At 40.1% G+C, this 14,647-nt stretch overlaps 4 protein-coding genes across 4 annotated transcripts; all 4 read left to right on the forward strand.

Annotated features, from left to right (window-relative positions):
* The first annotated feature begins 984 nt into the window (after positions 1–984).
* LOC135128185 (uncharacterized) lies at positions 985–3,742 on the forward strand. The gene is made up of 3 exons (XM_064055079.1): positions 985–1,417; positions 1,678–1,742; positions 1,784–3,742. Exons 1-3 carry the CDS (start codon positions 985–987, stop codon positions 3,740–3,742), a joined length of 2,457 nt encoding a protein of 818 aa, XP_063911149.1.
* A 3,195-nt stretch (positions 3,743–6,937) lies between these two features.
* Positions 6,938–10,146, forward strand: LOC135128347 (uncharacterized). The gene is made up of 3 exons (XM_064055258.1): positions 6,938–7,045; positions 7,098–8,284; positions 10,093–10,146. The coding sequence occupies exon 2, from the start codon at positions 7,104–7,106 to the stop codon at positions 8,274–8,276; it is 1,173 nt and encodes a 390-aa protein (XP_063911328.1). The 5' UTR covers positions 6,938–7,045; positions 7,098–7,103; the 3' UTR covers positions 8,277–8,284; positions 10,093–10,146.
* Positions 9,044–11,094, forward strand: LOC135128186 (uncharacterized). Its single transcript, XM_064055080.1, has 2 exons — positions 9,044–10,006; positions 10,063–11,094. Exons 1-2 carry the CDS (start codon positions 9,044–9,046, stop codon positions 11,092–11,094), a joined length of 1,995 nt encoding a protein of 664 aa, XP_063911150.1.
* A 1,851-nt stretch (positions 11,095–12,945) lies between these two features.
* LOC135128348 (uncharacterized) lies at positions 12,946–13,544 on the forward strand. The gene is made up of 2 exons (XM_064055260.1): positions 12,946–13,043; positions 13,093–13,544. The coding sequence occupies exons 1-2, from the start codon at positions 13,002–13,004 to the stop codon at positions 13,477–13,479; spliced, it is 429 nt and encodes a 142-aa protein (XP_063911330.1). The 5' UTR covers positions 12,946–13,001; the 3' UTR covers positions 13,480–13,544.
* The last annotated feature ends 1,103 nt before the right edge of the window (positions 13,545–14,647 follow it).

Here is a 14,647-nt window from a genome sequence, read left to right on the forward strand (position 1 = left end):
GGGGACTACAGGACCGGACTACCGACTGCGCTTCTTTAAACATTGTGGTAAAATTGGGGCCCAAGAGAACTACCTGTAAGTTATCTCTTCGGACGAGGCTGTTAGGACAATTTGAGTCGAACTTCGGTAAGTACCTCGTTTGACTATTCAATCAAAAAGGTACCAAGCGACACAGCACTTTTTTTAATTGGTTGTGCAGTGCTTTGTTTCCTTGTAACTATCCTACAAACTTAGTGTTTTATAAGCGTCAATTTTGGCTTTATAACGAAGGTATTTACTCTGGTAAAACAAGGAAAGGATACTATTTTATTTGGAAAAAATGAAAATAGGTCGTGGCGCACAAAAGGTGGGATCTTCTTTTAAGAGCTTAATACCTACTGAAAATTTTACCAAATGGGTTTAACAGAACTGCCTCTGTGGCCTGACTCTTGTGGGCGTCAAAATCTATATATATAAAAATGGATGTTGGTATATATATATATCTGTGATCGATAGACTCCGAAATCGTTTGACCGATCACCATGAAATTTGGCACATGTAAGTGGTTTTTCATGGAGAAGGTTTTTGTGGTATCCGCTTTGCTGTAACTAGCCACTAGATGGCGCTACAGCACATCAACTTCTACACCGTTCAACCGATTCTCATAAAAATTGGTACACGTTGGCATTTGACTATGGAGAATATTTTCGCCCTATCCATTTTGCTGTAAGTCGCCACTAGATGGCGCTGCAACACATCAACTTCTGTACCAATCAACCGATCCTCATGAAAATTGATATACGTTGGTATTTGACCATGGAGAATATTTTACTACTAGAGATTGAAAATGCCACCCAAAATGCACCTGTCAAAGCATTATGAAATTAGAGAATCAACGGCATCAATGACAACATTGTCTTCGTTGGTAGACGAGTCATCTGTCTAATGACTGGAGATTATTGAAAATGCCACCCAAAAAATCAAACATTGGAAGATCAACCAGACATGCGCAGCAAGTGGCAGCCAGTAGAGCTGGTGAAACCTTTGAAATACGAAACGCGCGACTGGAAACTGACCGGATCAGGGCCTCTACTTCAAGAATTGCCGAAACACCCGAAGAGCGAGACTCACGAATTGAAAACCTGCGGGTGCGAGCGTCTACGTCAAGAGTTACCGAAACATCTGAAGAGCGAGATGCACGAGTTGAAAACTTGCGAGTGCGAGCTTCTACGTCAAGAGCTGCCGAAACATCACAACAGCATGACGTACGTGTTGAAGATCTTCGAGCAAGAGCGTCTGCGTCAAGAGCTTCTGCAACACCAGAAGAGCGAGACACACGACGTGAAGCAGAACGCTCACGGCAGACTCGATCAAGAACAAGAATCGATCTCAAGAAAGCAGCGTTCAATTACGATAAAGACTATGGGGCCAATTCCAAGTTGGTGGCGCAAGTCACTGGTGCAGCGCAACTTTATAATGCTAATTTGGGTATCAAACGCTGGTTGCTAGGGGTGACGGAATCAACAAACGCAGTTGTGTCGAATTTTCATTGAAATTTGCACCATGGAGTTGCGGCACCTCTAGTAGGCAGTGCAAGTTGGCGCAATTTATCTCGAAAAATTGCGCTTGTTTATTCCGTCACCCCTAGCAACCAGCATTTGATACCCAAATTAGCATTATAAAGTTGCGCTGCACCAGTGACTTGCGCCACCAACTTGGAATTGGCCCCTGAGACTACAAAATGCATCGCGATGTTGTCATTGGTCCGATGACTAAATTGTGTCTACACTGTCGCGCTTTGAAGTTTCAAAAAGAAGCGCCTGGCATGTGTTGCTCCAATGGCAAAATCAATTTACCACCACTGACTGAACCACCAGAACCACTGCTCACTTACGTTGCTGGAGTTACTCGGGAGTCCAAACACTTTCTACAGCATATTCGGAAATACAACTCATGCTTTCAGATGACATCGTTTGGAGCGACGAATATTGTGAGATATAATAATTTTATGCCCACATTTAAAGTGCAAGGACAAGTGTATCATCAGATTGGTTCACTCCTTCCAGTATCCAAAGAAGATCCGCAATTTTTGCAAATTTATTTCATGGACAATGTGGAGAAGGAGATTGATCGACGATGCGCATTTAGTATAGCAACAAATCGAAAGATTATTGCTGAATTACGAGCATTATTCCACGAGCACAACTGTTTGGTCCGAGATTTCAAATCCGCATTGGAGAATGTAAGAGCGGATGACTTTAAACTCATTATCAGAGCAGACAAAACCCCATCGAATGAGCATGAAAGACGCTTCAATGCTCCAATAGCCCCTGAAGTAGCAGCTGTAATTGTCGGTACAGAAATTACTCGGCGAGATATTGTTATCAGCAGGCGAAATCAAACCAAGCAACGTATTGCTGAAACACATCGATCGTACGACGCACTTCAATATCCAATTCTATTTCCGCGAGGAGAAGACGGTTATCATCTCGAATTGTATCAAACTCATCCCGTCACAGGTGCTGCGACAACGAAAAAAGTCAGTTGTATGGATTTTTATGCATATCGCATCGTGATTCGAGCCGAACAATCCAACCATATCTTAAAGTGTCGTCATGTTTTTCAACAATTCATCGTTGATATGTACGCCAAAGTCGAAAGCGAACGACTCAATTACATTCGTTACAATCAATCGAAGCTTCGAGTCGAAGATTATATTCATTTGCGAGATGCAATCGCGAATGATGGAACAATTGGTAATATTGGACAAACGGTTATACTTCCAGCTTCGTATACTGGAAGTCCAAGACATATGCAAGAATATGCTCAGGATTCTCTGACATATGTTCGCAGATATGGACGTCTAGATCTTTTCATCACGTTCACGTGCAATCCATCTTGGTGTGAAATCAAAGATTTACTTTTGCCTGGCCAGCAACCATCTGATCGGCATGACCTCACAGCGAGAGTTTTCAAACAAAAATTGATACGTTTTATGGATCTCATCACTAAGAACCATATATATGGAGAAACTCGCTGTTGGATGTATTCCATCGAATGGCAGAAAAGAGGTCTACCACATGCTCATATCTTAATTTGGTTGGTTGAAAAAATTGTTCCAACTCAAATTGATGATATCATTACTGCTGAGCTGCCCAACGCAGAAGAAGATCCAGAATTATTTGAAATTGTGAAAAAAAATATGATTCACGGACCATGTGGGGGACACAACCCACACTCGCCATGCATGAAAGACGGAAAATGCACCAAAAAGTATCTACGCCAGCTGCTGCAAGAAACACAAACTGGTGGCGACGGTTATCCGTTGTACAGACGACGAAAACCAGATGATGGAGGATACATCACAACTATCAAAATCAATAACGTTGATTTCGAAGTTGATAACCGATGGATTGTGCCCTACTCTCCTATCCTTTCGAAATCATTCAATGCACATATCAACGTGGAGTCCTGTAATTCAGTTAAGGCAATAAAATACATATGCAAATACGTGAATAAAGGCAGCGATATGGCAATTTTCGGAATTGCGAATCCCAATGCGCCCGTCAATGAAATCGAGCAATTTCAAATGGGACGTTACATTAGCAGTAATGAAGCTGTATGGAGAATTCTTGGTTTCGACATTCATGAACGCTTTCCTGCTGTCATGCATCTCAGTGTTCACTTGGAAAACGGTCAACGAGTCTACTTCACGGAAGACAACGCACCCCAACGAGTTGCAGATCCACAAATACAACGTTGACCGCTTTTTTCCAATTGTGTGCAACTGACGAATTCGCAAAAACATTAATGTATCACGAAGTCCCGCAGTACTACACTTGGAATCAATCGACGAAGAAATTTTGCAGAAGAAAACGAGGCGCCAGGCATTCTTCTATAGCTGGCATATTTTCTACTGGTGCACTGGGAAGAGTATATACTGTTCATCCAAATAATGGTGAATGCTACTATTTGGGAATGCTGCTTCACGTGGTCAAAGGACCAACATCGTTTCAAGCAATCAAAACAATCGATGGTCAAGAGTGTGAGACATACAGAGAAGCATGTTTTAAACTTGGTTTGCTTGAAAATGATCAACATTGGGACAACACATTAGCAGAAGTATCTGAGACACGTCATGCCCATCAAATACGAACTCTGTTTGCCATAATTTTGACTACCTGCGCACCTTCTGATCCGAAAGGTTTATGGGAAAAACACAAAGAGAGTATGAGCGAAGACATACTTCTCCGAGCACGCAGAAATAATCCCGGCTTGGATGTACAGTATTCGGAAGTCATTTTCAATGAAGCACTGATATCACTTGAGGATGTGTGTATGTCGATTAACAACAAAATCCTCAATCAGCTTGAGCTGTTTTCACCGGAACGTGACAGAAACGATGTTATAGATAGAGACGTATTGCGAGAAAAACAATACGACGTCGATGCGCTACAAGTTTATGTTGAAACTCAGAAAAGGCTCTTAACAAACGATCAACGACTTGCATACGACACAATTATGGAGCATGTGCGAGGCGGAAATGGTGGACTTCTTTTTCTTGATGCACCAGGAGGCACAGGAAAAACATTTCTACTCAATTTGATACTCGCCGAAATTCGAATGAAACATGAGATTGCTTTGGCTGTGGCATCGTCGGGGATTGCAGCAACATTACTCGATGGAGGACGCACGGCGCATTCGGTTCTCAAGCTGCCATTGAATTTAAATCTAGCTGTTGATCCTCTTTGCAACATTGGAAAAACAACTGGAATGGCAACTGTATTGAAAACATGCCAACTGATTATTTGGGATGAATGTACTATGGCCCATAAGAAAGGACTTGAAGCACTTGATCGTACTCTGCGAGATTTCCGAAGCGATGAACGTCCACTGGGCGGAGCTCTGATCCTGCTCGCAGGTGATTTCCGTCAAACTTTGCCCGTGATTCCTAGATCAACACCAGCAGACGAGTTGAATGCATGCCTGAAAAATTCGTCTCTCTGGAGACATGTGAAAAAAATTACACTGTCGACCAATATGCGTGTGCATTTACTTGGAGATGTTTCTGCACAAATATTTGCCAAACAACTTTTGGATATCGGCGACGGCAAACTTTTGGCTGATCCTACAACACAGGAGATAGCGTTCTGCGCTCCAGACCATACATTTATATCCACATATATACAAAGTAAATATATACACAAGCAGGACAACGTCTGCCGGGTTCCGCTAGTAGTAATATAAAAACTGTATTCATGTCAAAATCAATTTTATAGCAACATTCTACTTAACAAACGATTTATTTGAAATTTTTTGTTTCGGAACATAGTTTTTTACCAAATGACAAAGATTTTGGAGTCGTTAAGTATATACGCCACAAGATTACGCCAATATTATGTTAAATGGTAGAAAGAAAAATCCACTTATTGTTTAGTTTATGCAGTAAGAACATTTTTGTAGTGAAGCCGATTTAGAGTCTAGTGTCATAAATAGAAGGCATACATGAACAAAAAATTAGATGCTTGAAAACAAGAGTGATTAAACTTTCTAAAGATAAACCGCTTTCTATTTTTATGAAGAGTAATCAGGAAAATGAGATTTACAATGAAGTTTTAATGCATAAAAGGACTTCTAAAAATTTTGGAAAACTGTCTACATTATGGCCCAATGGAAAAACAATATTGCGTAAAAAGTTGGCAGATCTAAAAACATGATGTCTTTTTATTCCCGAGGATGCAAAACTCTTTTACAAAAACTTACGGGGAATAAACTGCGAATTTTATGTGGAGGGTTTTTCAAACGATATCGATTTCGAATTAGGGGAAACAAATTTAACTTAATCATTTTTGTTTTTGTTTCATGGCATATGTGCCTTTTTATAGCAGGTCGTTAAATTAATATAAATATATATATTTTTCAAAAAATTACTTAGTGCCTTTTTACGGAATAATAAATTTAATATGGTTTTCTCAAAAAAGAACCAAGCGCAAAATTTTAATGAAAGTTTACTCTAGTATTACCCAAATTGCAATTTTGTCGCTTAGTACGTTTTTGGTTAACGTGGTCCAATTTCTCTTGGTTTCTATGGAGTGAGAATATCGATTTTCTGTTTCCTTGTACCTATTTGTTAGCGAATTTTTAGGCAAATGTTCTCCGAAACGCTTCTTTTTGGGTGTATTTTATAGATTTTTTTTTATATTGCGATTTCAAAATTTTTACTCATTAGTATTTTCTACATCTTATCTAAATACTTATTAAACCTGTGTAATGTTGAATAGCACCGTTATTAAAAATTAGTAGGTATGTAGGTAAAAAGTTGATGTTAACTTGTATATTTTTCTTGGTGTATACAAAAATTTCATGTGTTTTTTGTTTCAGTGGGTTTGTAAATGAAGATGAGGGAATTCGCTAAATTGTAGCAGAAGAAGAAGCCTAAAGATCAGAATTTTGCATTTATCTTAAATTGGGTGTTGTTTTTTTTAAACATTTTTTTATGCACTCTTTTTTCCTTATGTACGTATGTTTAGACAATTTTTTCCTTTCGATTTTTCGTGCAGGAGAAAAAATGAGGTTTTTTCAATTTTTTTCCACGAACATTCAAAATAATTGTATATTATTAATGTTTAATTAGTGTTTGATTCTGTTCATAATCTACTTTGATCATTTCATTAAACTATATATATGTAAAATAAACTTCGCCGGTTTTTTCACCGGCCGACGAAAAGACTAAGGTTTTTAAAATTTCGCTGTTCTAATTCGAATTGTCAGTATAGTCGTGAAAATTTAGTAAATTTTCGTAGGTGATTTCTTATGTTACGAATATGTTGCTTTAATAAAAAAAAGTTTCAAGTTGTAACATATCGAATTGTCCAACGCCGCCTCATCGCTCGAGATAACTTACAGGTAGCTTCGCTTGCCTCGATAAATGCCACAAGAGTTTAAAGAATAATTCCCTAGATGGCCCTCCTCCGATCCTGCGCTCCTTCCTCGTTGTCGTGTCTACGCCATTCGCTTTCTTGTGCTCGTTCTGTCAACAAGAGTTCGCGATTGGTACGGATCAACCGTAAGTATCGCTCATAATTTAACCTCCAACCCCCCTTTTTCTCTCTAGCTAGGTGAGAATGGGGCACAGAAGCCGAAAACGCTCCCGTTCCACATCGCCGCGCAGACGGGCGTCGTCCAGTGCATCCTCTTTAAGTGATGACGCCGCCACATGCAAAAGACTGGCCAAACGTCTGCGCCGCCTGGAGCGCAAGGTAAAACGACAGAGGCGGGCTACGCCACGCCGTTCTGTCGCTCGGTGTTTACAAGACCGAGTATCTCGCCATGGCGCGAGTAATAATCATCCATATCGCCGATCTCCCGACAGCGATCGCTCCCGCCCGGTTTCTTCTGCCGACGAGAACGGGGATGATCGTGGCACAGTACGATGTCCGACTCCCACGTCTCCGTCGACGCAGTTAAGTAAATCCGTGGAACCGCAACCGGCCGACGCCGATGTCGTACTCGTATGCAATGACAACGAGCTCGAACAGGAAATTCTGGACGTGTTAGGCGCCGACCCGTCCGCCGCTACGACGGACAAATGTCAACTGCACACGGCGCTTGCGTCCCGCTGGACGCATGTGCTTACGAACGGCTTGGAGGCGACAACAAGAAACGACCTGCTCGCCAAATACAAAATTCCTATTAATTGCGCGCGACTTGAGGCGCCTGCTTTGAACCCCGAAATAAAACCTGCTTTGTCCGAACTGTCACTCAAAAAAGACAAGTATCAGACCCTCGCCCAAACACAACTGGGCGTAGGTTTAGTGCCGTTAGCACAGGCCATAAATGCGCTTCTCGCATCAAACGAACCGCCACACTTCGATAACATTCTTTCGTTGCTAGCGGACACCGGAAGACTGCTCACGGACCTCTTTTTTACCATGTCCAAGCATCGCCGCTATAATATAAGCCAGAATTTAAATAAATCGCTCAAGGACGTCCTGCAGGAGGACACGCCCGGCGAATTTCTATTTGGACAGGCGCTCGCCGACCGCATAAAAACCGCCAAGTTCCTCCAAAAATCTAGCCTGGACTTAAAGGCGGCAAAAGCTCCAAGGTCGCAACCGGAAAAAAGGGGGGGGGTTACCAAGTCCACAGTGATGGTAGCACCCTCTGGGTCGGGAAACCGGCGAAGTCCAATCCGAACATCGAGACGCCGGAGCGGACTGTTGACGTCGCAAGCGACATTCCAAGCGTCTCGCTCAGGAAAATCCCGCGGCCAGAGCTACAGAACACGCCGGATGTAACTACAGAGGTAGGTTGCGCAGGCCGATTAGGCAAGTTTGCTGAACAGTGGCAGATTGTCAGCATAAATGACTCCATCCTTCAATGGATTCGGGGTTACAAAATCCCTTTTGTGACACAACCACAGGCCTCCCGTAGCATTAAACCAGGCACGAGGTCACATGATAAGGAAGACATCCTCCCAGTTATCGCGGAGCTGCAAAAACAGGGAGCAATCGAACCTTGTGAGCCTATGAGAGGTCAATGGTTGTCACCGTTTTTTCTTGTTAAAAAACCTAACGGCAAGAACAGATTTATTTTGAACTTAAAAGGTCTTACTCAATTTCTTGCGCCTCCCCATTTCAAAATGGAAGATATCAGGTCTGTAACAAAACTTGTACAGAAAAATTGGTTTATGAGTTCCATTGATTTGAAGGATGCATATTTTTTAGTTCCGATAGATCCAAATCACAGAAAATACCTACGGTTCCAATATAAGAATCAATTCTTTGAATTTACTTGTCTGCCCTTTGGGCTTTCAGTCGCCCCTTATGTGTTTACAAAAATTATGAGACCAGTAGTTAAGTATTTAAGGTCTGCGGGCATACTTTGCTTGAATTATTTAGATGACATCCTCATTTTAAGTGAAAATTACGAGGCAGGTCAAAGCCATATACACGTTGCAACAACACTGCTAGAATCTTTGGGTTTCCTTATCAATTATAATAAAAGTTCTCTGATCCCTAGTACAAGGTGTACCTTTTTAGGTTTTATTATTGACTCACATAGCATGAGTTTAGAACTTCCCAACGAAAAACAGCGTCGAATTTTAAAACTCGTAAACGAAATCAAGCTATCGAAGAAACTTCAGATAAGAAGATTGGCACACACTCTTGGCGTGTTAGGTTCTTCATGTCCAGCCATAAAATATGGATGGCTGTATACCAAACGTTTGGAACGCGATAAATATCTAGCATTACGCAGAACAAACGGTAACTACAACGCCTATATGCATCTTTCGAAACATTCATTCGAAGATCTCGATTGGTGGTTGCTCCACACCACCAGGTGCAATAACGAAATCCGACAGGATCATTTTGAGTTAGAAATTTTTACGGATAGCTCCTTAACCGGGTGGGGGGCATATTGTCAGGGGGAAGTCACTAACGGTTGGTGGCCACTGAATGTACAAACTAAACATATTAATTTTTTGGAACTACTGGCGATCCAGTATGGTCTGCAATGTTTTGCTAATAGCTATAAATCAGCTAGCATTCTCATTAGGTCGGATAATACAACAGCAATCTCGTACATTAACCGAATGGGTAGTGTTAAGTTTGCGGACTTATGTAGTTTAGCACGCAAAATTTGGCAATGGGCTGAAGAACGAAATCTCTGGCTTTACGCTTCATACATAAGCTCAGACAACAACACGATTGCAGACCAAGAATCACGTAAACTTCCGCCGTTAGAAACAGAATGGTCACTGTCAGGTGCCGCATTTCACACAATAATTACCACAATTTCTGCCCCGGAAATAGACTTGTTTGCCTCCTATGCAAATTTTAAATGTGAAAAATACGTTTCCTGGAAACGAGATCCAGGCGCAGTCATGATAGACGCATTTACAATTTCCTGGAAAAACTTAAACTTCTATGCGTTTCCTCCATTTTCGCTGATTCTGAGGGTTTTAAATAAAATCATTAACGAAAAAGCAACAGGTATTGTGGTTGTGCCGCACTGGCCTACGCAGGTTTGGTTCCCACTATTCAGCAAACTCATTGCTAGCGAACCTATTATTTTTTCCAGCACACCAGACTTAATAACTTCTCCTTACAGTTCGGCGGCTCACCCACTCAAAATTACCCTGGTGGCCGCGCGGTTGTCAGGCACGCTCTTTCATTAAAAAATATACCAGAGGCAGTCATACCAACCATGTTAAACTCTATAACGGACACCACTCTAAAGCAGTATGACACGACTTACCATCAGTGGTGGGACTTTTGTAACCAGCACGCAATATCCCCTTACACTGCGGATAAGACTCAGGTACTGACTTTTTTGCAACATATTTACAGTACCAAAGCAGTGGCTTATGGCACCTTCAATTCACATCGGTCAGCGTTAGCCTTAATTTTACCAGGAGACATGGGCAATGACCCTCACATAAAAAGATTTTTAAAGGGTATAGCACGACTTCGACCTCCACGCCCCAAGTACGATTTCACCTGGGATCCAGGGTTGGTGATACAATATTTCCAAAGATACTCACCAAATGACTCACTAAGCTTGACCAATCTTACGTATAAACTCATTTGTTTGTTAGCCTTAATAACAGGACACCGCATTCAGACTCTCTCATTAATTCGACTGTCTAACATTCACATTAATCCCGACAAGATTCAGATTCGAATTACTGATGAACTAAAAACCTCAACGCGGACAAACACACAACCGTGCTTACAGATTCCTTTCTTTGAAGAGAATCCCTCAATTTGCGTAGCCTCTGTACTAACGACTTATCTCCAACGTACCGCAGATCTTCGCAGTAAGGAAGACCGATTGTTCGTCACAATTAGGCCCCCTCATAGGGCAGCTAACAAACAAACCCTCAGCCAGTGGATAAAGAGGTCACTCAGGGCTGCAGGAATTGACACTTCAATTTTCAGTGCACATTCGACGCGACACGCGTCAACATCGGCAGCCTATCGTAGCGGCCTATCTTGGGATGTTATTCGAAAAACAGCGGGATGGTCTTCGGGATCATCCGTTTTTGCTCGGTTTTATAACCGTCCTCTCGCACAATCAACAGCCTTCGCTTGTGCGATGCTAAAAGACTGAATTTGTTTAGGTTATCCTTTATTATTTTCTTTCCTTTGTTTATTGTGCTTAGTGTTCAGCCTAAGGGACCAAATATATTTGTATCAATATATTCCATAAGCATTTTATAAACTTCTCATGACTTCTCTTGGGGGTTGTATGTGTGGAACGCAACATCTTTCTTTAAACGTCTACCTGTAAGTTATCTTGAGCGATGAGGCGGCGTTGGACAATTAACTAGTCAAACGAGGACTTACCGAAGTTCGACTGTAATTGTCCTAGCCGCCTCATCCGAAGAGATAACTACCCCCCCTACCCAGACAATCTGTTTTTTCACGCTTGAAAAGCATGTTGGAGAAACCCCTTTTTTAGATGTTGCTAGGTTCTTTCAACAAATGGCGTAGACACGACAACGAGGAAGGAGCGCAGGATCGGAGGAGGGCCATCTAGGGAATTATTCTTTAAACTCTTGTGGCATTTATCGAGGCAAGCGAAGCTACCTGTAAGTTATCTCTTCGGATGAGGCGGCTAGGACAATTACAGTCGAACTTCGGTAAGTCCTCGTTTGACTAGTTAATTATTAATATTAATAATCATTTCATTCTGTCCTGAAATATCTAAAACGTTTTTATTTTCCCAAGCACAATTTATTATTTTATCAGTATGTTTAACGTAATCGTTCCAATGTACAGCCAAAACTTGATCAATCACATTTTACCAAATTGCACAAACATCATTAGGGGAAGAATTGGTTCTTGGAATGATCTTATAATAATTTCTTTTAACTTTCGACCATACTATTTCAATAGTATTGAAATGACAGTGGTAAGGTGGCAGCCTCAATACACAATGCCAATACTAATTCTAGAAGAGTAGAAGACATATTTTTCTTGTATTCAAAGTCACTTAAACCTAGACTTTTTTGTAGCTTGTAAACAGATTTTTCGGAACATTTCTGCAGCCACATTTAAAATTATTTGTTTTGCTTGGTCGTTAAATCGCTTCATTTTTGACTGGGACAAATGACAAAGTTCAAAATTTGACAAGACTACGACCTACTCAAAATTTGGTGAAAGAGAAAAAGTTTGACTTGGAGTATTTCTTTCACACTAAATATGATCGAATTCTTTTTATTTTACTTTATCTACTGGGTCACGTTTTTCTTTTTTACACTTTTTTACAAAAGTTATTTATTGGTCTACTTATTGTTGTCAAAGTCTTAAATAAAACGTTCTTCCATTAACGAGTGCTGATTCATTTTTTTTTTAATGAACAAGAAACAAGTAATATTATATATGACGTGTCTTTTACAAAGCGATAAAGTCCATCATTTGCTTATCGTTACCTACATAATACGTATTTTCGAACAGTAAAGTAAGCAATTTATTAACCACATTCATTGCATCACATTACCCACCACTTTCTACGTTTAAGTAAATAATAATAATAATGTTCCGTATAATTTTTGCATTAGTTTTGCTAATCTCAGTTTTGGAATTAATGAGTGTGTGCATGGCCTCTGCAAATCGTCATAATTCTTCATCTACAACAACTAAATTGAGAAACACAATTTCAAGTAGTGCAATCTGCAGAATATTGAAGCAAATAGAATCTAACAAACGTCTGGACTCAGTTGGCAAGTTTTTAAATCACTTTGGTGATGTCAAGAAAATATGGTCATTCGTGAAATCATATTTCCATTGCAATAACTAGAATTTTGCTACTGTTAACGTCTGTAGTGTAGGTAGTCGTTTATGAATATTTATAATTCTTATCAAAAGTGCTTTTGTTTGGTGGTACTCTAGCCTATAAACTTTTGTAATTAAAAGGTAAGTGCGCATTCATAATTATCGTGGCGATTAGCAATTCAGATAATAAGACAAAAACGTGTTACCTAGTAGTGTCACTTTTGGAAAATACAGCTAGTCATGGCTGTGCTTCAAATGAACGTAATGAATACCTTGATTTGTGTAAGAATTTGGTACTACCACAGTTACAAATTCAGGTAACATTTTTCAGGTTGTTTCTTTAGTCGTTTTTGTAACTGCTTCTGCACCTGCACATTCCCCGCCACAAGCTACAGAGGAAGATGAAAGTATGGTTTACAACTATCTCCTCATGGCGAAAACTCTCATGGAATCACTTTCCTACGACGAATTTTGCGCTTTTCTCGAGTTATACCGCAGTAGTGACATGATGGATAATATGTTGCAGCAGTTCAAACTCTTCGACATCGACTCGAAGAAAGTTTGGGCGTTTATTGATTCTCACATTGGTTGCGACGGTTCTCTCAGCGAAAAAACCAAATTTAGAAGATTCGCAGAAAGTATTGGTCGCATGACTTTGAACACGCATCGGAGGGTCCTAAATTATTTAGATGGAGTGAGAAATAAGGCCGAGTTGTAGGTGTTTCTATGCATAAGATTCTGTAATTACGTTCAAGAAATAAACAAAATAAACGTTTCTCTCAAGTCTGGATCAATAGAAGTTTAGTACACAGGTTAATTAGAAACAACTTTCCAACTTTTACCCCCTGAATAAAATAGTTTCGTACACAGATGTTGGTAACAGTTGAGTAACAAGTTACATTTACTATTTCAGGAGAACTTGTCTAATGCATCAGTAAATTTAATCTGCGTCTGAATTTTAATTATTCAACAAGGCCAAATAAACAAGTGGGAATTGACGTTTGTCCAAAAACGTAATTTTCGTTTGCAGTGCATGCAACCCTGGAGAGCCAGCTGAATGTGGAGGAAGTTTGCATAATGTCACACGATTATTCTAAAATGGGGGCAGGCAACAGTGGCAGAATAGGCGATTTCCTACAATTAACGACCAATTTCCAGTCCATCTTGCCGTGGGCTGAGAGTTGGCACGCCTGTTGTCGGTGGTGTTTTTTGCTCCTCGGGCGCAATTACGATTAATTAAAATTTTAATAACTTTAGTTCTACCGTAGCTGATGCGTCGGCGACGAAGTTTAATGCGAATTTTTTTATTTTAAAACGTTACGTCTTTTATTAAGGAATTTAAATGTAAATATATAGTTCGTTTTTTAATTTTTACGTCTGTTGTATTTTAAATAGGCGACTTTTGTGTTCGTCATAGACGTGTCAGTGATAACAACCATGTCTAATTAGAACTATGCAGCAATGGAGCAATTAAAAAAATTAAAGTTAACTGCTTCAATTGAAGCCTAGTTGGTTTTGTAGTAAACTGTTGTATACAGTGTGTAATTAAGTTATCCTTGGAATGGATTTAGCATGTCCGTGATTTAATTACAATGAAAAATGCCGACGATATTCATCTATTCAGTGAAAGTTTTTGGCTCTTTACGGACACAAGTTGATAAATTATCGCTAATAGGCAAGAGTGTAATAGTTTTAGCATCTCTTGACATAATTTATTCAGCTTTATTCTTATGTATTCTTTGATAGCTTTTTTACAATGACAGTTTATTGCAAAACTTGTAATGGTGCAGTTATACCAAATGTGGTTCTTGCTCTTGTTATTTCCATGGTAAAGGCGTGGGAATTGACAAACAACAATTATTGAGATTGAGGTTGTATAAAGGAAA

Source organism: Zophobas morio, unplaced genomic scaffold, assembly GCF_036711695.1.
Source record: "Zophobas morio isolate AGI-343-1 ecotype UQ-CSIRO unplaced genomic scaffold, CSIRO_AGI_Zmor_V1 ptg000012l, whole genome shotgun sequence".
NCBI classification, from domain to species: Eukaryota; Metazoa; Arthropoda; class Insecta; order Coleoptera; family Tenebrionidae; genus Zophobas; species Zophobas morio.